The sequence below is a fragment of the Leptonychotes weddellii genome, chromosome 12 (genome assembly GCF_054177405.1).
Source record: "Leptonychotes weddellii isolate Sample4059 chromosome 12, ASM5417740v2, whole genome shotgun sequence".
Taxonomy (NCBI): domain Eukaryota; kingdom Metazoa; phylum Chordata; class Mammalia; order Carnivora; family Phocidae; genus Leptonychotes; species Leptonychotes weddellii.
Window position 1 is genome coordinate 80,909,245 of NC_138380.1, and position 23,947 is coordinate 80,933,191.

At 37.4% G+C, this 23,947-nt stretch overlaps 1 protein-coding gene across 5 annotated transcripts; it reads left to right on the forward strand.

Moving 5' to 3' along the window:
• Positions 1-1,672: 1,672 nt before the first annotated feature.
• CBLL1 (Cbl proto-oncogene like 1) lies at positions 1,673-21,966 on the forward strand. 5 transcript variants are annotated; one of them, XM_081800709.1, is made up of 6 exons: positions 1,673-1,817; positions 8,332-8,499; positions 11,819-11,919; positions 12,315-12,398; positions 16,093-16,166; positions 18,439-21,966. In XM_081800709.1, the coding sequence occupies exons 1-6, from the start codon at positions 1,769-1,771 to the stop codon at positions 19,472-19,474; spliced, it is 1,512 nt and encodes a 503-aa protein (XP_081656835.1). In that variant the 5' UTR covers positions 1,673-1,768; the 3' UTR covers positions 19,475-21,966. The 5 variants fall into 5 exon arrangements, with proteins under 5 accessions (XP_081656835.1, XP_081656836.1, XP_006745894.1 ...); XM_081800710.1 differs by lacking the exon at positions 1,673-1,817 and adding an exon at positions 2,433-2,801 and having other exon boundaries at positions 11,822-11,919; XM_006745831.3 differs by lacking the exon at positions 1,673-1,817 and adding an exon at positions 2,441-2,801.
• The last annotated feature ends 1,981 nt before the right edge of the window (positions 21,967-23,947 follow it).

Genomic DNA, 23,947 nt, shown 5'->3' on the forward strand with positions numbered 1-23,947 from the left:
ACCTGAGAACAAGAGTCACATGCTCCACCAACTGAGCCAGCCAGGCACCCCTATGTGCTCTTTCTTAACTGTTACTCTAGAATCCTACTTTTCAAGATTCTGTACGATCATAGCTTATTTTTCAGTACTCCCAAACATGGACCAACAGCACAAGTCAAACAAGCTCTCTGATACCCACCCTATTCTTCTCTTAGTGTAAACAGTGCTATGTAAGTGGAAGGTTATGAAAACATCTTAAAGAACATTAGATTATAATTCATGGGCCAGCAGACATGTCTGTCAGATGAAAATATGCACCTCAGTGCTTCAGATCACCCATTACTACCATGTTTCATTTTTATAAACCTCAGGACAGCACCAAGCTATAAAATAAATATGAATGTCAACTTTTTGTTGTTGTTGTTTTAAATCATGCTGTTAATTTTATTTTTATCTAGTTTTTTCCATTTTATAAAAGTTGTTTAAATATAGTAACAATCAATAATAACAGATTATTACATAGAAGGCATGTAGGGCATACTAAGAATGTTGACTTTTAATAAACTGTCATGACAGCACAGAGGTCACCAACAATGGATATCAGAGAGCAGTAATCAAATAAAAGTCTATGTACAGTTTCAGTTATCAGTTTAGGTAAAGAGATTAATTTGTCACACTGCTACTGCCCTGATAAAGTGAGACAACTACAGCTAAGGGGGAAATGAATATAGAGCATAGATGCTACAAGCAGCGCATGAAAGCAACAGATGTCAAATAATTCAACAACTGTCTGTCTAACATTTATCAACAGGAAATCTAAAACAAGTGAGTGTTCCCTCAGGAAATTTTCATAACTTGATGCACCATAAAATGCTGACACAACTTCTGATCTGATTTACAGACTAAATGATGTAAAATATAGTTTGAAGGCTCTTTTTTATTCTAATTCTTTAAATATGAGCATCAGCAGACGTTAATAATACCATTATGAGCCTGGATTTGCATTAATTTGAAGTATGGCTGACAGGCTAAATATGAAGAGAGAAAAAAACAAAAAGAGCACCTCCTAGGTGAAAACTACCTTCTTCTGTACCTCGAACGGGTGAAAAATACCCGATTGTATCAGCACTGTATTCAGAGAAATGGGAAAGTATGGTTAAACTTCCTCCAACCTCCAAAACAAAAAGTAAGCTCAGCAATTGAAAGCATCTTGGAAACCACTTAGTAATACAGAAATGTACATTTCAACAAAAGCAGGGGTAACTCTGATTCACAATTATCCTTAGTTGTAACTGTACCTAAAAACTTGCTTATAAAGCTTCAGATATAACGGGGAAGCCTTTTTGAAGACCCCAATAAAACATTCACCAGATAACACAGAACACTTACAGTTTTGATCTTTATGACTCAAAGCTGTTACTGCATAACTATAGATACAACACATCGCTGCACACCCTTTATCCAGAATTCAGTACCGCGGAAACATTTCTATTAGTAGGGCAATATAATAATAATCTCCTATTGATCCAGGAACTCTGGCACTGAAAGCGTGAACAACCCAAGGTAATGATGTCGTCACCAAGGGACGACAGGAATAGAACCCAAATCCCTCGGCTCCCAAGCTCGTGTTTTCTCCTAATTGTGCTCCTTTCTACTCAACCGAGAGCACCAAGTGTAAAGGGTCGGAGAAGGGAGTGGACACAAATGAGCCGAGTCGGCGAGGTGGAGACCGCAGTGAAGGTCCCCAGGAAACACTCTGTGGCACTTTCCTTTGTTTTGGCCGAGGACGATGAAGGCAGCCGCAACCACAACCCCCGGGGACCAAGAACTGGAACTAGGTACTGCCTGTTGTGCTAACTCTCTCTTCCTCATCTTAGGCCTTTCCTTTTCACCCTCTCCCTTCCGGCCAGCCCCGCCGCTCTCTTCGCCTCCCTGCGCGTGCATCCCCTGCTCGGGCTCCGCTCCGCACTTTCCTGCCGCTGTCCCCCGCCGGAGGGGCAGCTGCGGGTCCCCTGCGCCCTTAGGTGGTCAGGGCGCTCCTAGCTCTAAAAAACGAGTGCTAGTCAAGCGTTCTGTGTTTCAACTGTTAGAAACTCAAGCGGTGGGAACAGGGGTGTATACCAAGTCGGCCCTGCGAGGGTCTGCGGAGCTCGTCAGGACAAAGCAAAATTTAGACAATAAGCAGAGAGCCTTTCTCTTCTCTCTCCCAGCTCAGCCATCCCCTGGGAAACCTCCCACTGCACGACGCCTTCCGGAGCGCGCGTGTTTACACTTTCCCTGCACCGGGTTGAGGAGACTGGCGCTCGCGCACTCCGGGGGATTCCAAACCGTTACTCCGCCCGCCGGGGTGGGGCCAGCCCAACGGCCGAGCCTGCGCAGTAGACCTGGCCGGCTCCGGGGCCTCAGCGCACTACAAGTCCCAGAAGGCAACGCTCCACGGAGGCGGGGAGCTTCCTTACCTGCCGCGAGCTTATGCCTCCGGCTGCTACTGCTCTCCCCATCCCCCGTTCCCGTGGGTCTCCTTTCCATAGTTAAAGGCTACTCTCTCTTGAAGCACGTGAGGAGAAGGCTTAGCAACCTCGACCTGGAAGCTCTTCGCGTACCCTCTTTGTCACCCTCTCCCCGAACTATGCCTGACTCCCTCACCGGAGTTGGGTAGTGGATAAGAGAGAAGGAAACCTGGGGAGGCCGAAGCCGCGGCAACTTGGTCGCACTTCCGCCTCCCGGGCTCCGGAAGGTAGAGCGCACGCGCTCCCTGCGACTCCGGCGCGGTTGACTTCCGCTCCCACTGTGCCCTGCGAGCCGAATCATGGATCACACTGGTAAGGAGGCGGAGGCAGTGGGGGTCCCGGTTCCATGCCCCCTTGGCCGGCCTGGGACTGGCTGCCCAGCGGGCAGAGAGGGGATACGCTCGCCCTACAGCACTGGGGTGTGGCGGTGGGAAAGAAATCTCACGGACCCCTCCCCGTGCCCGGTAAGGGCCTGCTGCTTCCCGGCCTACCGTCCGGTGTGGTACCTACAGCCTCGGTGCCGGTAACAGCCGCTTCCCTGGTTCTGCTGAGCTCCCAGCCGAGACGGTGGGCGGCGCGGGCCTCGTGGGGACGAGAGAGCGCTGGTTCTTTTTTTTCTCATCCCGGGTGCTCTGCTTTGCGTGTTGGGGACTGGCGGGTAGATTCCAATCTCAGAGTCGGGGAAGCCTCATTATGCTGGGAGTCGATGCGCGGCAGTGGGTTGGAGACTTCCTGCTGTCTCAGTCAGCCTTGGGCGGGTGCTGCGGTGGTCACTGCCGGTCGTTATTGTCTCTCCGGTCCTTCATGGACTAGAGGTGAGAGAAGGGAGTCGGATATGGTTTCCGGAATCATACTTGGAGCGGCTTTTCTGCCTGAGCCCAAAGCGTGCCCCGCGCTTCGGCTGTGGTCCTTACTCATCATTTGGGGGCGTTTACAAAGGAGAGTTTAAATTCAAGATATTCTCATCTCTTTCCTCAAGTAAGAATGACTCCGCTCTTCGTTATGTGTTGTTTGGCTTTTTCTTCTTTGCGGTTTTTGGATATTGAATGGGTGCACTTGGGAGTTAGTGTTCCGTACAGTTTTATCAGCCATATCGTAAGTAGGAAAAAAGGATATTCTTTGTATTAAGTATTGGTTAGGATGTTCTCAGTCATCAAATACCTACTTAATTTTGTACATATAGGTATGCCTGGGTGGCTCAGTCAGTTGAGCGTCTGCCTTCGGCTTGGGTCATGATCCCAGGGTCCTCGGATCGAGTCCCATATTGGGCTTCTTGCTCAGTGGGTAGCCTGCTTCTCCCTCTGCCTGCCGCTCCCCCTGCTTGTGCTCTCTTTCTAAAAAAAAATAAAAAATTTTGTACATAGTGATATAAAATTATATCTTTCTATAAAATGTAGTGAGTGCTAGGCAGCATAATATATGGTATGCCTGGAGATGGAATGATGGAATTGTAAACAAGACGGACTGAGTCCCTGTCCTCATGGAGATTACATTCTGTTGGGGAAGACACGATAGACAAGTTTTTTTTAAAAACCTAAACATTACAGATCATGATGAGTGCTTTGAAAAAAATGAAACCGTGTCTGTGGTAAAGACTAATAGGAGGGAGCTTCAGAGAGGGTGGTCAGGGAGGGTCGTTCTGTAAAGGTAGTATTTATAAGCTGAGATCTGATGGATGAGGAGAATCCATCTATGGAATTAGTCAGGAGGAAAGCATTTCTAGCAAATACAAAGACTCTGAGGAAGGAAAACTTTTAGAGGTCAGTCAGTTGCAGCTTAGCAAGAAGAGCAGAGCCCTAAGAGATTGGAAAGGAAGGCAGGAAAGGAAGGCAGGAGTCAGATCGTGCAAGACTTTGAAAGCCATGGTAAGTGCAGTGTGAAGCCATGGAACAGGGGTACATGAGGAACATAATTTCTTTTAAAACTAACAGTAAGTTGTTCATGGAGAATGACAATTTAGACGGTGATTGCAGTAGACAAGAAGAGAGGCTCAGCTTAGTGAAGTTGGCTTGGTTTAGGGAGAAGGGGAGTGTGCAGATTCAATATTTGGTAGTAGAACTCAAATAGGAGCTTTGTGAGAGAAAGGAGAGATGCCTCGGTTTCTGGTTTGAGCAGCTAGGTGGTGCCCATTATTAAGTTGGGGAAAACTTTGGAGGAAAATGGACTTTTTTTTTTTTTTTTTTTAAGTGGTAAAGGTGAGACCTGGGAACTTGGGAACAAGATTTTGGACTGCTAAGTATGAGCTGTTTACTGGGACATACAAGGGGTGCTGTCAGGTGGAGATCAGAGGAAAGATCTGGGTTGAAAAATACATATTTGAGACTTAGGACCAGATAGCTAATATTTTAAGGAATGAGGATGGATGAGATCACTCCAAGGAATGAGAATACAGAGGGGAAGAGGGCCGAGAACTAGGCTGTAGGGAACTCTAGTATTTGGAAATTTTGTAGAATTGAAACAAGTTTTGCTCAAGCATGCAACTTGAGCAAAACATTTCTCATTAGAGCCTTTTGCTAGAATTTGGGGTCAAGCCCCTTCCACAGTTTAGAGGCTGTTATGTTAAGAAGTTGTAGTATTGCTGGGTGTGTCTCTGAGTATTTATTATCCTAGTTCTCTAAGTTAAAATGTTGCCTAAGAAAGGAAAGAGTCATCCTGACATGAAAATATTCACAAATGAGCCAACCACTTAAAAAATTAGTTCCTAGTCAGATATAGATATCACTGCTGCTCCTTTTCTATTCTTTTTCTTTTTTTTTTAAGATTTTATTTTTAAGTAAGCTCTACACCCAATGTGGGGCTTGAACTTACAACTCCTAGGTCAAGAGTCACATGTTCTACCAACTGAGCCAGCCAGGTGCCTCTTTTTTCTGTTCTTTTAATTTTGTTATAAGTCATTGTCCTTGCTTCATACCAGGAAATGGTATCATATGCTATATATTGATTGTGATTATAAACCTTGCAAAAGATACAGGTTTTCATGGAATTCATAAACATGAATTTGATAACTATTTGAAGCACAAATAAAAATCATTGGCAAGTGAGGAAATGCCAGTTGATTGAAGACATGATTAGGTAGGCATCTGAAAAGAAAGATTTTAATGTCAAAGGATTAAGAGAGGCTCTTGGGGAAATTGAAATCCTTGAATATTATATGCAAAAGTGACTGAATTTATGGTCATGCTGAAAAGTCAAACATAAAATGAAGGCTATCTTGTAGTGTTCTAATAGAATTTTGCTAGGAAAAACTACTCCCAAGAAACTCCGATTAACACTTGATTCATTCTTTGGTCGTTCTAAGAGTCAGCACTTAGTTGTAACTGAAATCTAAATTTTGTAAAATATTTCTTGGTTCCTTTAATTCAGGATAAAATTCTAAATGAATATTTTTTTTTAAAAACTATAATATAAATTGTTTTTCCTTTTTAAAGCGGATTCACGTTAAATGGCCTCAAAGTTAAAGAGGTGCCTGGCTGGCTCAGCCAGTAGAGCATGTGACTCAGTCTTGGGGTTGTAAGTTCGATTAAAAAGAAAATCTTGAAAAAAGAAAAATAAATGACCACTTACAGTGTTAGTTCTCATTTTCTGTGTAATATCCAAGGACTTTTGTGCTTACAGGCTTTATATTTTTAGTTGGCATATTCAAAAAGAAATTGTGCTCTATTTTCTGATTTTTAATTAAAAAAAAAAAAGACAAATGCAGAGTGATGTCACTCTTAAATGCTGTACTCTGTTTATGGGCTTACAATCTGTGAGGTAGGTGGCAAGGTGTTAAGGGGCAGTGGACTTCCTAAAAGTTGTGGTAGGCTAAGCAAGCAACTGTTGTGACAAGTGTTCAGGGTGGTGGGAAAAGGATTTGCAGTAATGAAGTGTTGGTATTTTGGTCATTCGTCTAGGCAAAACTGTTGAGTCCTTCTAATATATGAAGGACAACATTGAACTGTTAAATCTGTCTACATTAATTTGCTTTTTTAGTTTATTGAAAAATCAGGAATACCTTTTGAGCAAGAAAAAGAAATTGATTCATGTCTGTCCTTTGGCTGTTACATTGCTTGTAGGTACTTTTACATAAATAACTAGAATGGAAGCAGATGAAATACATTATTCAACTTGTTAATACATTTTGTGAAGTGTTGAAAGTTGACCAAGTTGAGTTTAGGGTTAGGGTTAGGGTTAGGCCCATGTAATTCCTTTCCATGAATTTTTTCTTTGAGGATTAGCTATTGTAAAAGTAATAGTAGAAAGTAGACTGAAAGATATTTAAATTAATTATTAAGGACCTATTTTGCATTTTGTTCTAAATATTGTTCAGAAAGAGGGGCACCTGGCTGGCTCGGTCAGAAGAGTGTGTAACTCTTCATCTCGAGGTTGTGAGTTTGAGCCCCATGTAGGGTATAGAGATTACTTAGATAAATAAAACTTAAATATTGTTCAGAAAGAGTGTAAATTGATGTCAATCTAACATGTGTCTATGATCCTAGTAGCCTTGGAGGTCATTAGTACCAGGTTACTACTTCCAAATTTGGCTTTACTGAATGTAATGTGAACAGTGTGCCTATCAATCTTGATTGTACTGTCTCCTGCAGGGCCAGTTCAATAATTTGTCACATTTAAAACATTACTTTTTAAAAATTATTTTATTTGGGTGGCACCTGGGTGGCTCATTCGTTAAGCGTCTGCCTTCGGCTCAGGTCATGATCCCAGGGTCCTTGGATCGAGCCCCGCATCTGCTCCCTGCTCAGCGGGAAGCCTGCTTTTCCCTCTCCCACTCCCCCTGCTTGTGTTCCTGCTCTCGCTGATTCACTCTCTCTGTCAAATAAATAAATAAAATCTTTAAAAAAAATTATTTTATTTGCATTTCCTATTTTAGGGCATTTCCCTTTGTGTCTTTAGTAGGTAAAGGTGAATATTTTCCGTATTGTAATATTTTGTCATAGACTTGAAAAAAAGGGAGACAACCTTCAGATGGAGTCAGTTCTATGAAATAATGCTCCTGTTACTCATGAGAAATGAGTTAATTTATTTCATAACTAATAACAAGCAGGGACTTAGAAAGTGTCCCTATTTAGATCTAATTTAATCACAGAACCCTTGCATCCACCTAAACTCTAATGTTTAGAGTTTCCATTATGATGCTACTCAGAATAACACACTCTCATATATCTAGAAAGGTTATAGCACAAATACATTATTGCATGTTTCTGCTATTAAATGGTGTAATAATTTTTGCTATTCTTGAATACTTTTTAGAAAAACTATTTCACCCCTAAGGAAATAATCACCTTCCTTAAAACTAACTTCGTTTTCAAGTGCATTATTTCTTTAATTTTGCCATTGTCAGTGTTAGTTTTGTGTTTTGTTTTTTTTGATTGTCCTAATGTAGATTCACTTCACTGACTTAACAAGTGTTTTGTGTGCTTGATTGAGAATAGAGATGATTTTCTTTCTTTTCCTCCTTCCTCCTCTTACTCTTTTTTTTTTTTTCTTTGAAAAAAATCTCTTCTAGTTAAAAACAGAAGTTCTTATCTTGGGCTTATGAAGAATTTTTTATGTTTTCTGTAAACTCTTCTGGAATCATATGAAAATTTTTATTTTCTACTTTAGGGAGAGGTTCTATAACTTTTGTGAACTTTTTAAAGGGTTCTGTGTCTCAAAAAGCATTGCATTAAGGTTTTATCCAGTACAGAGAAAGTTAGTGTTTAAACTTACATAACATTATATTTAAAATCAGAGCCCAGATATCTAGCCCTTGATAATGTTGGGTATGTAACTTTAATACCTGTGGCAGAATAATCTTCAAAAAAGGAAAACTAAAAGAAATTACAACTTTTTTCTTCTGACATAGATAATGAGTTACAAGGCACTAATAGTTCTGGATCATTGGGTGGTCTTGATGTTCGAAGACGAATTCCTATAAAGCTCATCTCCAAACAAGGGAACAAAGCCAAAACTGCACCTCGAACTCCAAGGACTATAAACAGGATGCCTGCAAAGGCTCCACCTGGTGATGAAGGTAATTTGTTTTAACTGACAAGTCCACAAGTCTGTCTTTTGTATCTCATTCCACCAAATAATCCATGTGGTCTTATTTATTTATTTACTTAAGATCTTTTTTTATCTTACTGTCTTCATTTTTTAGTCTGTTTGTTTGACTTCTCATTTTGGCATGTACTTTTTCTCTTCCTTTATAATATTTTTGGTTTTTTCTTTTGTTATTGAAAGTAACACTGCGTGTTGTTAAAAAAAAAAAACCTAAATAATATTGCAGAAAACATAATATTAAAAGTGAAATTTGTTCCTCTACCTTGACAGTACTTCACCAAAATAATTTTTTGTAGTACCTTTTAATGTATAACTGCCCTTTTTGCATGTAAGATGCATTTGAAATTTTGCCGTTTATCAGTATGTACAGATGTACTCATTTAAGAAAATAGGTTTAGATATTTTTTTATGGATATGCCATAATTTAGTAATTTTTCTAACTTTTTTGCTGTTAAAAACAATGTTGTAGTAAATATTCTTGTACATATAGCTTAGCATGTATACTTGGTGTAGAATTTATACTGCCTGATTTGGGTATTTTATAACTTGATGGATACTATGCATTTTAGAATTTAACTGATATTGTCAAATAGCTCTTCAAGAAAATACATCAGTTTATATTCCCACACACCAATGCTGGGACTATTACCCTTTTAAAATTTTTGTTTTGATATACATTTCTTTAATTATGAGTGGGGTTATGTATATATCTTTTCATGGTATATGTGTTTTGCCTAGGATCTACCTGTTCATATCCTTTAACCATTTTTTTTTTCTGTTTTGTTGTCTTTCTCCTGATTTTTATGAGTTCTTTACAAATTATTTTACAAATTGGCTTTTATGAGTTCTTTACAAATTAATGTACAAATTGGCTGTTTGTCATATATTGTGTATATTCACCATTTGTCTTTTGCATTTTATATGTACAGTTTTTATTGTATAGAAGTTTGAAGATTCTTTGTAGTCAGATACCAATCCAGTCTTTTCTGTTATGACTTCTGGGTTTTATAAAATTCATAGAAAGGCCTTTCCCCTATTTCATGAGCATAAAATAGTTTTCCCCTCTTACCCTTTAGTACAGGGTCAGCAAACTATGGCCTGTGGACCAAATCCAGCCCAGTTTTTATAAAGTCTTACTGGATCACAGCTATGCCCATTCATTTAAGTACTGTTCATGGCTGCTTTCACACTATAATGGCTTAGTTGAGTAATTACAAGAGACCAACACAGCCTAAAATACTCACTTATCTAGCCTTTTACAGAAAAAGTTAGCTGGCTTTGGAACACTTATGGACATATCTTTGGTTATTAAAAAAATAAAATGGAGTTTGGCTCTATTTATTTTTTCTCTAAAACAGCTAGCTGTTTGTCCCAACTATTGAGTGATCTTTTCTGTGCCAAATGGTATCCCATCATTATCATACATTAAACGTCTAAACGTGTTTATTTATGTCTGTTTCTAGATTTTCTGTTCTTTTCCAGCAATCTGTCTGTATTTCTTTTTGGAATCAAAATATTTTAATTATACCTCATATTATGCTTCCTTGTATTGCAGGGTATCTCTCCCCATCTGAACAAGTACATTTGAAGTCAAATGTTCTAAATCGTAGTGGTAGCAACTTAGGGCTGCTGCTGCACTATCCATAACCTAGGATGCCCTCTCTTTGGTCTTTCGGTTTCTTTTAATAATTTCTAAAAACTACCCACTAATATGCAAATAAATTCTTGTTGTAATAATCCAAACAAGGCAAAAAAGCTAAAAACCCCTTTCTATCTTTTTCCTCTCAGATGTCCCTTCATTCCCTCTCCTCTCACTCCCCAAGCCCACACCCCTTTCTAGAGGGAACTACTGTTACCATTCTCTCTCTTAATACAGCAAACTGAGGCTGAAGATAATTTTTGAATACTTTAGATTCACTTACTTGGGGTAAAAAAATAATAAGTGATTGGTGTTTTTCCTAGGCATTGATCAAAATAGGGAGTTTTGGGTGCTGATATATCTATGTGAATATATATAGTATGTAGTTTAAGGATGGGAGTACAGGTTGAACTACTCTGAAAAATGATTATGGGTTCCTTATTTCCTTGTTTGTTGCTTTCTGCATTTTAGATAAATAAGAGAAATTGACTTTCCTTATTTTGAGTTTTAGATGACAGCAGCTTTTATAAGGTATAAATGGGTCATATAAGAGTCTATGGTCACTCATTTGTAACTTTATAACTTTGAACTTTATATCTTTATATCTCCTTTGTATTGGAGGTAATTAGCAGTGCACTGAATTGTCTATATCAGCTTTGAAAAACTCTTGCATCATTGTACTTGTGTGTCTGTCCATGTGCCTATCCATACACAGGTGCTTAATTTAGCCATGTGGGTAAAGTTAAAACTTGTGTGCTTGGGCTACTCTGTTTACCAGTTCTAGGGCCAAAAGAGACATGAGAAGCCTGGCATTTTGGAGGGATAGATGTGTCTTCTCAGCTTTACTTTAGGTGATTGGATTCTACCTAGAATTACCATCAGACTATCCATTGGTTGTTTGTTCTTTTGTATGAGATGAGAAGATTATGATCAGGGTCAGAGAAATTGAGCCCATTTGATCTTCATAACTTTATTGGTACATGCAGTGTAGAAGAGGATACTTGGAAATAGATATGATATGGCTTCTGCTGTTTGGTTGATAAACCAGGGAGAGGTTTTAACTGAAAGGCTGAAGTATGAATATGTTGTTGTTTCTAAAATCAGGCTCAGTTTTAAGACTGAAGGAGAGGATACCTAATTTACTAAGTCGTAAGAAGAAAATCTGCAGAATTCTTTGTTTCCATTATATACTTATGGCAATAAAATCAGCCTCTTGCAGCATGATACCACTTTTGTAGGTAGATTAGAATAAGTGGTGATCAGTATCTTAAAAGTTTGTGCAACAAGTGTGGTGGTAATTAGTGAAGTTTAAACTAGAGATAGTCTGATGAGTTAATAAGAGCACTTGAATGGGAGTGAAGAGTTCTGAGGTCTGTTCTGGCTCTACCACTAATCTATGTGTTGAGTTATTATGGATCTCAATGCTACAATATTCTCAATTGTGGAGTAAGAGTGTTGGACTAAATGGTTGCCAAGATCATTTCTAGCTGATATTTTAAACTCAAACTAGTCTTGATTATCTTGTCCTTAGAAGAACTTTGAAAGGCTTCAGATAGGCTTTTCAGTGAACAGGTCTGTGGTACCATATACACATACTTCCAAAATGAAGTTTAGGCTTTGAAAGTTAATCTTTAACACTTTCTTTTCTCAGAAGGATTTGATTATAATGAAGAAGAACGGTATGACTGTAAAGGGGGCGAACTTTTTGGAAATCAGCGAAGATTTCCTGGACACCTTTTTTGGGACTTCCAGGTATAACTAAAAATAAAAAATATTATTAGAACAATAAAATACCAAGTATTTTATTAGAACAATCAGAATAAAGAATGGTTTGAGCTTTTATTGCAGCTATTAAGCTTTTTAGAGAACACTCAAATGATTTGTTTATTAATGCCCTGTTTCCACTATTTTCAAAAATAATTTGAAAGTAATTTTCAGTAAAGTGAAGGAAAATCAATAACCATAAACACTAAGAGAAAAAAACCTAACAGTGGCACAGCTAATGATGTGGAATATATAGGAACTATACCAAGAAACCCTTAATTGTTCTAAGAACTTTTATAAATACTAACCAATTCATTGCATAATTATAAATATAATTTTTAGAAATGCTTAAAAAGGAAATTTTAATTATATCATTTCAACAGATAAACATCTTAGGTGAAAAGGATGATACACCAGTACATTTCTGTGACAAATGTGGATTGCCTATTAAAATCTATGGGCGAATGGTAAGTATTACTAAAATGTTTTAGTAAATGTAAAATTTGCATAGAGATGGGATTCTGAAATTTAAGTAGATAGGTTTATCACTGTTTAATACTGAATTTGTGACATTTTTAAATAAGTATGAAATGGCTAAGGGAAATTTTGGGATAACGTGTATTTAATTCTTGACTTGCTTAAAAAATACTAAGGAAACTAACTTCTGAAAACTTAACTTCTTTGGACTGTTTGATAGTTGTTAGTATACATTTATTATAGTTTATTAAGGAAAAATGTTTTCTTGTTTAAAGAATAAAATCAGTTACTCATTTCTGAAGGTTATAATTTTTAATGTAAAACTAATAATATTTAGAATTTTGGAGAATTGAATTCTAATCATTAAAAACAATTACAACCCCCTCGCTGTAATTTTATAGTAATTTTGACACATCCTCCCTTAAAAAAAGATAGTTTTACATTTGTGTTTGAAAAAAAAAATTGAACTCAGTAACATATCTGCTAGAGGGCATAAATTGTACACTCTTGCTTTGCTGTATAACATAACTAAATAACAGTGATGGATTGTGAATTTTAAAATGGTTTAACATCGTTTTACCCTGTCCTTCTGATTTATTTTTGGATTTTTATAAGTTTATTAACTGCCAGAGAAAAATGCTACTTATATGAAATGTAGGAAATATTTCTTATTTTATTGCTTTGGAATAGTTTCAGGAGGAAAAGGATAAGATAAAACACGGTTATGGTATTTTTGGGGATTTTTTTTTTTAAATTTTAAATTTTTTTATTTTTAATTGTATAGTTGACATTAAATTAGTTTCAAGTGTACAACATAGTGGTTTGACAATTACATACATTACACTGTGCTCACCATGATAAGTGTGGTTACCATCTTTCACCACACAAAGTTATTATAGTATTATTGATTATTGTATAATATAATTCAATATATTTCAATATTGATTATGCTGTACTTTTCATTCCTGTGACTTGTTTTATAACTGGAAGTTTGTACCTCTTAATCACCTTCACCTATTTTGCCACAACCACTAATGTGTACTCTGTATTTATGACTGTTTCTCTTTTTGTTGTTGTGTTTGTTTTGTTTTTTATATTCCACATGTGAGTGAAATCATATGGTATTTGTCTTTCTCTGTTATGTTTTTTTAAAAGATTTATTTATTTTAGAGAGAGAGAGAGTGCATGTGCTCATGGAGGGGGAGGGCAGAGGGAGAGAATCTCAAGCAGACTCCTGCTGGGCATGGAGGTTGATGCGGGGCTCAATCTCATAACCCCGAAATCTGACCTGAGCTGAAATCAAGAGTTGGTTGTTTAACTGGCAGAGCCACGCAGGTGCCCCTTTCTCTGACTGACTTTACTTAGCACAACACCCTCTGGGTGCATCCACATTGTTGCAAATGGCAAGATTTAATTCTTTTTAAGTGTATTTTTTTAATTATATGTATTTTTATTTTTATTTATTATTTTTTAATTTTATTATATTATTATACATTACATCATTAGTTTTTTGATGTACTGTTCCATGATTCATTGTTTGCATATAACACCCAGTGTTCCATTCAGTATGTGCCCTCTTTAATACCCATCACCAGGCTAACCTATCCCCCCACCCCCTTCCCCTCCAGAACCCTCAGTTTCTCAGAGTCCATAGTCTCTCATGGTTCGTCTCCCCTTCCGATTTCCCCCCCTTCATTTATCCCTTCCTACTATCTTCTTTTTTTTTTTTTTAAGATTTTATTTATTTATTCATGAGAGATAGAGAGAGAGAGGCAGAGGCAGAGGGAGAAGCAGGCTTCCTGCGGAGCAGGGAGCCCGATGCGGGACTCGATCCCAGGATGCTGGGATCATGACCTGAGCCGAAGGCAGACGCTTAACCGACTGAGCCACCCAGGCATCCCTATCTTCTTTTTTTTTTTTAACATATAATGTATTATTTGTTTCAGAGGTAGAGGTCTGTGATTCAACAGTCCTATACAATTCACAGCGCTCACCATAGCACATACCTTCCCCAGTGTCTGTCACCCAGCCACCCCATCCCTCCCACCCCCTAATATAAATATTTTTAGTATGTGTATTATTTATTATTACTTTTATTGTATTATTATTTTTGTATTATTTATTATTTTATTATAATTTTTAAATATTCCATTGTGTATATGTACCACATCTTTATCCATTTAGCTATCATTAGACACTTGGGTTGCTTCCATATCTTGGCTATTATAAATAATGTTGCAGTAAGCATAAGGGTGCATATGCCTTTTCGAATTAGTGTTTTTTGTTTTCCTCAGGTAAATTCCCAGAAGTGGAATTACTGGATTGTATGGTACTTTAAGTTTTAGTTTTTTGAGGAACTTCCATACAGTTTTCCACAGTGGCTGAACCAATTTACATTTCTACCAGCAGTGCAGTGAGGGTTCTTTTTTCTCTACATCCTCACCAACACGTTATTTCTTGTCTTTTTGATACTAGCCATTCAGACAGATGGAAGGTGATATCTTATTGTGGTTTGATTTGCATTTCTCTGATGATTAGTGATGTTGAGCATCTTTTCACTTGCCTATGGGCCATCTGTATGTCTTCTTTGGAAAAATGTTTATTCAGGTCCTCAGCCCATTTTAATCAGGTTATTTGGTGTTTGGTTTTTTGTTTGTTTGTTTTGGTGTTGAGTTGTATGAGTTCTTTATGTGTTTTAGGTATTAACCCCTAATTGCATATATCATTTGCAAATTTCTTCTCCCATTCAGTAGGTTGTCTTTTTGTTTTGTTGATGGTTTCCTTTGCTGTGCAAAAGCATTTTAGTTTGTTGTAGTCCTAGTTATTTATTTTTGCTTTTGTTTTCTTTGAGGAGACATGTCTAGAAAAATGTTGCTAAGATTGCTGTTCAAGAAATTGCTGCCTGTGTTTTCTTTTAGGAGTTTTATGGTTTCAGTCATACATGTAGGTCTTTAATCCATTTTGAGTTTATTTTTGTGTACGGTATAAGAAAGTGGTCCAGTTTCATTCTTTTCCTGGCTGTCCAGTTTCCCAACACCATTTATTGAAGAGACTGCATTTTCCCCATTGTGTATTTTTGTTTTCTCTGTCGTAGATTAATTGACCATATGAACATGTGTTTATTTCTGGGCTCAACTCTGTTTCATTCATTTGTATCTGTTTTGTGCCAATACCATCCTGTTTTAATTACTACAGCTTTGTAGTTTAGTTTGAAATCTGGGATTGTGATACCTCCAGATTTGTTCTTTCTCAAGATTACTTTGACTGTTCGGGGTCTTTAGTGGTTCCATACAAACTTTAGGACTTTTTGTTCTAGTTCTGTGAAAAATTGCATTGAATCTGTAGATTACTTTGGATAGTGTGGGCTTCTTTAGGAGCTTTACATGCTAGGAACCACAGGATGAAACTCATAGCGTTTATACTCCCAGAAAGTGTAAGCAGATGCACATGTATTCGTTTATTGGGGAAAGGGCCAAAGTTTTCCTTATATTCTTAAAGGGCTTTGTTACTGAAAAAGGTTAACTGTTGCTTTTCTGTGACTAGTACTTAATGTTTTTGTTTGTTTGTTTGTTTTGATGAATCGTTCTCAAGTGCCTTCTGTGTCTAGGTTACTGTGCTTACAGTTACTTTTTATGGAAATATTTAAAATTCTCATGTGCTTAACTATTACGTCTCTGTTCACAGATTCCATGCAAGCATGTTTTTTGCTATGACTGTGCTATTTTACATGAAAAAAAAGGAGATAAGATGTGTCCAGGGTAAGATTATCATTACATTTTTAAAAAAGTTTGTGATGGGATGAATTGTAATCCAGGTTAAAGGTCAGGGTATGATGTAAGTCAGCAGCAGGATATCAAATATGCAGACGTAGCTAATCTTTCTTCTCCTTAGGATATCCTTCTCCTTAGGATAGGCCTAGGTAGCTATTATCTGTCAGTTCAGATTGGCCAAAACAAATATATTTGTCATCACAAAATTAGTGTTATAAACCAAAACAGTTGTTCTGTATTTTTGTTTTTTGTTTTTTTCTGATGGGACACTAGAGAGATAGTATCAAGCAGTGATTGAGAACAGAGACTTTGGAATTAGAATTCCTGGCTTCAAATCTATTCCGCCACTTACTAGTTATGTGACAGGTTGTTTCTTCATCAGTAAAATGGAGCTGATAATAGTATCTACCTCTGTGTGTTGTTGTTAGAACTAAACTAGTATGTATATATATAGTAGCTAACATACAATAAGTACTATGTTAAGTATAAGCTCTTATTTATTACCTTCAAGTCTTATTATTTATATCTTGAGTATATCTTAGGACACCATCATGGCGTCAGCTCAGACAAGTTATGAAGAAGATCTAGAGGTATTTTGGTTGATATTGATCCAGTTTGGGGTGGTCTTGAAAGATCCAGAGTAAATTGGGGATTTTTATATCCATTTAGAACCCCTGATAGAAGACGTGAGAAAGCTGTGAGACAAACTTCCTTAGAGCAGTTGTAGGCTTATGAGATTTTATAACCTGTGTCAGAAGCTATCTCAAGATTGGTAGTATTGGTTGATAACAGAATTATGGACAGTTGCAGGGGATGGTTTCTTTTTGTGGTGTAGGAAGATTGACATCACTGAGAGAGAAAGGATGATTCACTAAGTGTTCTAATATTAATATTTAAAAGGGAATTTAGTTTTCAAGATATTAGGTGTAACTCCCAAGTAAGCACCTCACTGGTTGGCCCTTAGCTATTTGAGAACATAAGCCTATCTGGCTGTTTAACAGACTCAAATCAGGAAGAGAAGAAATGGCAGCGCACGTTAATATAAATATCTACTGTTGCTTTTAAGCATCACCCAAAACAAAGTGCCTTACATCCTGTTACTGTAGAGATATTTCTGAGTTTACAGCAAATTAGAAGCAAAAAATGAGAACTGTGCCAAATGGCCACTCAGGGGAAGCCTGCTAGGATCAAGGAGTGCCAGCCTTACAGCGAGGATGGAAGTGTGGACACAGCTCAAAATCAAGAATAGAGAGCCATTTAATACAGTCTCAGATGACCTGACACACATGTTCGGTGATCAGAGCTTCTATTTGTGCCTACGTAGTGCTTAACTAGTAATTCAATCCTGTCACTTTTATTGTTTCATTTATCCTAGAATATTCTTTTAAGTAAGGCAAAGTAGATTAAAAAAAAAGAACATTGTGATTAGGTAGAGGGCATGTTTTAACCCCATATGGCAGATGAAGAGATAAAAAGATAAAAGACTTCTCCAAGTTGACAGAGCCAGTGCTTAACCCCAGTTCTTCTGATACCTGGTTCAGTCGTCTTTCCACTATTTCTTCAAAGACACCAAAGGCAAGTGTGGATTAAATACAGTGAATGAAGAAAAGTTACAACTTGACCCTGAGTCAGTAAGAAAATGTTGAGTTAAATTTAGTGCTTAGAGTTTAGAAGGGCGTGTGTAATACTTTTTCGTAGTAAAATTGTCTGGTAATTCTTCCTTAAGGGACTCTGGATAGTCAGGGTTTGAATTTAAATTGTTCACGTTGTTGAATTTTAGGAACCCTGCTGATTAGGATGATCTTACTCATTTTTGTAGTCCTTGCAGCACCTTTTACTTCGTATTGTTTGCTCAGCACATACTTATTGCTCAGTAAATACCAAACAAGTTTGGATTCCATGACTATGACACATATCCTTTCTGGATATTTTTGCAAATGGATGAAAGCGTAGAGGTGTTTGAGACAACCAGATCATTCTAGGTCTTAGGAAGAATAGGTCTTTTCTTAAAACATATTCTGTTTGATGAGCACTTGTAACTTACAATGTTTTTTTGTATTAAGAGGTCTGAATTTGGTGGAAAGCTGATGCTTAATAGGGAACAGACCACAGAGTGGGAGAGATGAAAGGTTCACTTATTGTAACTACAACTTTTAATTGTGAACTCCTGCGATATTTTCCACAACCGATTTTAGAAACAGGCATATATTATTTTTATAGTCTGCTTTCAGTAAATCAATTTTTTCCCCTTCTAATTTAGCTGTAGTGATCCTGTGCAGCGAATCGAGCAGTGTACACGAGGTTCTCTCTTCATGTGTAGCATTGTTCAAGGGTGCAAGAGAACATACTTGTCTCAGAGAGACTTACAGGCTCATATCAACCACCGCCATATGAGAGCTGGAAAACCTGTTGCCCGCGCTTCACTTGAAAACGTCCATCCGCCTATTGCCCCACCACCAGCCGAAATCCCCGATCGCTTTATAATGCCGCCGGACAAGCACCATATGAGCCACATTCCACCAAAGCAGCACATCATGATGCCACCACCTCCTTTGCAACACGTGCCACACGAGCACTATAATCAGCCCCACGAGGACATCCGCGCGCCTCCTGCAGAGTTGTCCATGGCTCCACCTCCACCTCGTTCGGTCAGTCAGGAAACCTTTCGTATTTCAACAAGAAAACACAGCAATTTAATAACCGTCCCTATTCAGGATGACTCAAATTCAGGTGCTAGAGAACCACCACCTCCTGCCCCAGCACCTGCTCACCACCATCCTGAATATCAGGGTCAACCAGTGGTTTCGCACCCTCATCATATTATGCCTCCACAGCAACATTATGCACCACCCCCACCTCCTCCACCACCAATAAGCCATCCAATGCCACATCCTCCCCAGGCCGCAGGTACTCCTCATTTGGTTTATAGCCAAGCTCCACCTCCACCAATGACCTCTGCTCCACCACCAATCACCCCTCCCCCTGGACATATTATTGCCCAGATGCCACCTTATATGAATCATCCTCCTCCAGGACCTCCCCCACCTCAACATGGTGGTCCACCTGTAACTGCACCCCCTCCTCACCATTACAATCCTAACTCTTTACCCCAGTTCACTGAAGATCAAGGAACTCTGAGCCCTCCATTTACACAACCAGGGGGAATGAGTCCTGGTATATGGCCTGCACCAAGAGGGCCACCTCCTCCTCCACGAATGCAGGGCCCGCCTTCTCAAACCCCACTTCCTGGACCACATCATCCAGATCAGACAAGATATAGACCGTATTACCAATGATTAATAGTACTTTGAACTGAAGATTTGATGAGGGAAAAAAAAAACTTATGTATAGTCAATCTTTTAATTAAGCTTTGACTGTTTTGGGGAAGGAAAAGTACCTCTTCCTGAGGTGACCATAAAACACTTAGGGTCTTGTCTCTTAAAATGGTTTTAAATTTTGACCTTAGCATTGACTTCAAGTACTATACTGTAGTGCAGATAAGGCGCTCAGTTGAGCACAGCTATATTTTAACAACTTTGTTCCCCTAGTGTGGTAAATTGACCCAGAGGTGACCATTTGTAAAAAATTTGAGAAGAATTTTTCATTGTTCCACTTTCAAAAATACGGCTTTTGTTAAATCCAATGTTTAGTTTTTCTTGTGATACATTTTGTTAACCTGTGTAAAAGGATTAAATTTCAAAATGGTTGTAAAAATGCTATTTTTATGTGAATTTAAGTGCAGCCACATACTGTTTTTTAAAACCATATGTTTTACCACTAATTTCCCAAAGTTACAATAAAATCCTAAAAGTAAAAATCTACTAGAATTTACTGTAAGGCAGACTGTTAAATGGTAGAGAATTATTTCACATTTTAGGCACTGAAATTTTGAGGTATATTAAGTATATAATGCACTTCACTTGGATGCCTTTTCATTTTTAGGCAGCCTCAGGAGCACCAAAATACATTGGAATTCCATATTTATGTTCATAATATTAAAAGGCATTAGTAATTATTTGGAAAGATACAGCCAAAGCAATGGACTCTGCAGGCTCCAAGCTGTTGGGGGTACTGTTACTCGTTAGTGCTTTCTACCGAATGGTTGGAATCACATGATGCACCACATTTACTAATCTAAAGTAACATTCTTTTATAGAACTGTTTAAATTGTGTTATTTAGATGAAGTGTGTTCTACTCTGCTCATTGTCTTAAACTAAACATTTAGGGCTGAATAAGCTTTGTATAATTCCTCGTTTCCTGGTAGAGTTTGATCTGTGCTTTGAGTGGGTTCTTGTCTATTGGGTTTTAAAGTACAGTAGGAATGCCGTCGAGGAGTACTGTATTAATGAAGGACGTTCTTGTAATCACAAACTTGGCGTTGCTCAGGTTTCATTACTGTGTGATAAGGTTTTTTTCTCTAACTTGAAATTTTAAAACTATTAATTATTTCCTATTCCTTTTATTGGTTAAGCACTATAAAGTTTGGAACGTTTTAAAATGGAGTCAACAGTGCAGACTGCCAGATGATTTTGTATAAGAGAAAAGTAATGACTAAATTGTGAATTTCAGAGCTTTATAAGGTGCCTTTAGAGTCAGCTTTTGCATTATAGGGGCTTGTTACAGTCCAGCTAAGATGACCACTTACGTTTTATACAGAACTCATATGTATAAATCAACACTCTTAGGATATCATTTTATATCCTTTGAATAAACCCCTGTGAAGTATTTCCTCCCCCCTAAAATGGTGCATAATATAAACATGAAAAGTGTAGTATGCAGATATCATTTATTAACTAGTTTGTAGTGTATAAATTTAGAACATTTCTTTTTGACAAAGGGTGAACTGATGGCTAATTGACCATTTAATTCTGTCAGATACAGGCCGAGACCAGTTTCTCATCTTGGATCATCAGATGCAGAGGCATCTGTGAACTGAGAGCTGAAGTTAGAGATGATATCAGTGATCATTTCAACCTCGACCAGCTGAAAATAACGAATATACTTTTTTTTTTAAAGTTAATTGAGTGATTTTTCACATCTAGCAATTTGAGAGTCCAGTGTTAATGCAATAGATCTAGTGAGAAATTCTTATTAGAAGCGTGGGAGTGAAGTATGAACTAGTGTGAAATGGTGGTGGTGAGTGCTTCTATCACATTACTGTAGGTACTTGGACTGGTGCAAACTTGATTCCTTTTCATGCCCCTGTTTAGGAGCTGTTAAAATATTACTGTTGAAAATCCAATACCATTCTTTGTTTCTCGTAATAAGAAATAGCCAAATTCACTTTAGAGCTTTTCAGCTATCTATGAGGAGCTCTCCTGTTTTTATTGAAATTCGCTAGAGTTGAACGTGGTATGAAACCACTTAGCCTATGTATTGGACAAAACAATTAGTATCATGATAAACTTCCACATGTTTAAGAGAATTCTCATAGACTTTTAAGAAAATGATTTCTTTTCAGTTAGGTTTAAAAAAATATGTGTTATGCAGGGAGGCAGATCAGATGAATGTGTTATAGCAGACAAAATTTTTAAATGGTGTTAGACTTGAATTCATCCAGTTATTGTTTGAATGAGGGTGGGTGGGTAGAAGGATAACAAAATTACTGTTAGTTTTTCTTTCCTTAAGGAAAAAGATGTGAATCCCAGCCTTATTTCAGGGAAGCCTTTGAAGCTATGATGGACATAAGTCTAAATTAAATGTATGTATGTTTCATTATATTGCTCTTAAGACTACTGAGGTGGCAGTTTAATTCTTAAAAACAATAAAATGGAAGCATAAATACTATTTTGCCTAGATGAATTTTTACTTAATGATGACACATTTGGGAGAATGCAAAATTTTCTGTGTTTATGTGTTGGTACAACTTCTACAGTAAAATTAGATGCACTTATTTTGAGATGAAAACCAGCAAGTCGAATGTTAATATTTCTTCAGTGGCATGCTTGTTCTCAGTATAATACAGTATTTGGGGAACTATCAGTTGCAAAAACCATGAGAAACTATATCCATTTTGCCCTGTAAAAACCATTTGCTCAAAATTATTGTGTAAATACTAACTAGATACCACTGAAATATGAGTGGAAAAGATAATCTGAACGTAATTTTTTAACTCACATTAAGTAACTTTACTATATGAGGTATACAGAGCTGCCGTAGACTTTGTTCTGACATACTGGAAGAGTGTCCTGCCTCTTTCTGGAAAAGTCCTTATAGTCCAATCTCATGAAAATTTTGAGAAAGTCCTATATTATAAGTACAGTTGACTCTGAACAATGTGGGAATTAGGGGTGCTGACCCCCCCCCGCACAGTCAAATCCACATATAACTTTTGACTCCCCCCAAATTTTAATAATAGCCTGATTATATACACAGTTGATTAATACATATTTAGCATATTATATGTATTATATGCTGTATTCTTACAATGTAGCTAGGAAAAAAATGTCTCTAAGAAAGTTACAAAGAAGAGAAAATTCAGGGCGCCTGGGTGGCTCAGTTGGTTAAGTGACTGCCTTCGGCTCAGGTCATGATCCTGGAGTCCCTGGATCAAGTCCCGCATCGGGCTCCCTGCTCGGCGGGGAGCCTGCTTCTCCCTCTGACCCTCCCCCCTCTCATGTGCTCTCTGTCTCTCTCATTCTCTCTGTCTCAAATAAATAAATAAAATCTTTAAAAAAAAAAAAACAAAACGAGAATTCAGTACTGTACTGCATAGAAAAAAAATCTGTGTATAAGTAAGTGGACTTGCGCAATTCAGACCCCTGTTGTTGAAGGGTCAGCTGTACATGAAAAAAATAACAAGTACCTAGAAGAAAAATACACTTTTCTAATTATTAGATTAGCCATCAAATATTAATGTTAATTGAGGAAGTTTGACGTAATCATACTCAAACATACTATATTTTGGCCAAAGTGGATTTATTTTTCTTCACTGGTTTGTAACTGTAATCTGTTAAATTTTGGCCTAGAAACTAAGTAGAATTTACTTATTACGATATATGTACAATCTAATAAAGCAATATTGGATATACTTCGCTTAAAGGGGAGAGAGAGGTAAGCCAGTGAAAATACTTGATATTAATAAAAACATTTGGATTTTCAAACAGTTTTCGTTTTGATTCATGCCCCTTCAGTATTCTGTTGTTGAGGGGAAAGTGTTAAGACAATTCTTTTTTTTTTTTTAAAGACAATTCTTAAAGCAATATCTTAGTGTTAAAGTTTAATTTTTCCATCTCCCTATCTTTAAGAATTATGAATTTTTAGGCATTACGGTATCCCAGAATTGAAGTGAATATGAATAGGTCATGGGTTTAGCTCTCACATGTGGGCAGGACCATGTCTTGTTAAAAATCTAATATTTTGAAATGTTATTCTATAACTCAGAATATCCCATTTCTATTATGAGTAGTTGTAGGCACCAATTTTCATATTGCATTAAGCCCATTTTCTATTAATCTGCCTTTAAAATTGCTCTCCTTTTGCCTGCCTTCAGATTGAAAAATTCTGCTCCCTTTTACTTTTCTTCCTAAGTATTACTTTCAAACCTTTAATTTTTTGTTTTAAAATTGGTATTTCAATTACATAAGTAATCTTTTGGGAAAAATATAACACATTAATGCTACAAATAAAGGTATAGATGCCCTTGCAATGAACATTGCCCTTCCAGAGATAAGTACTGTTATAATCTTGGTGTATATTATCTATAATCATCATAGTTGCAAAGCCGACAACTATAAATAGGCTCCATGCTCTGGTTTAGCATCTTAAT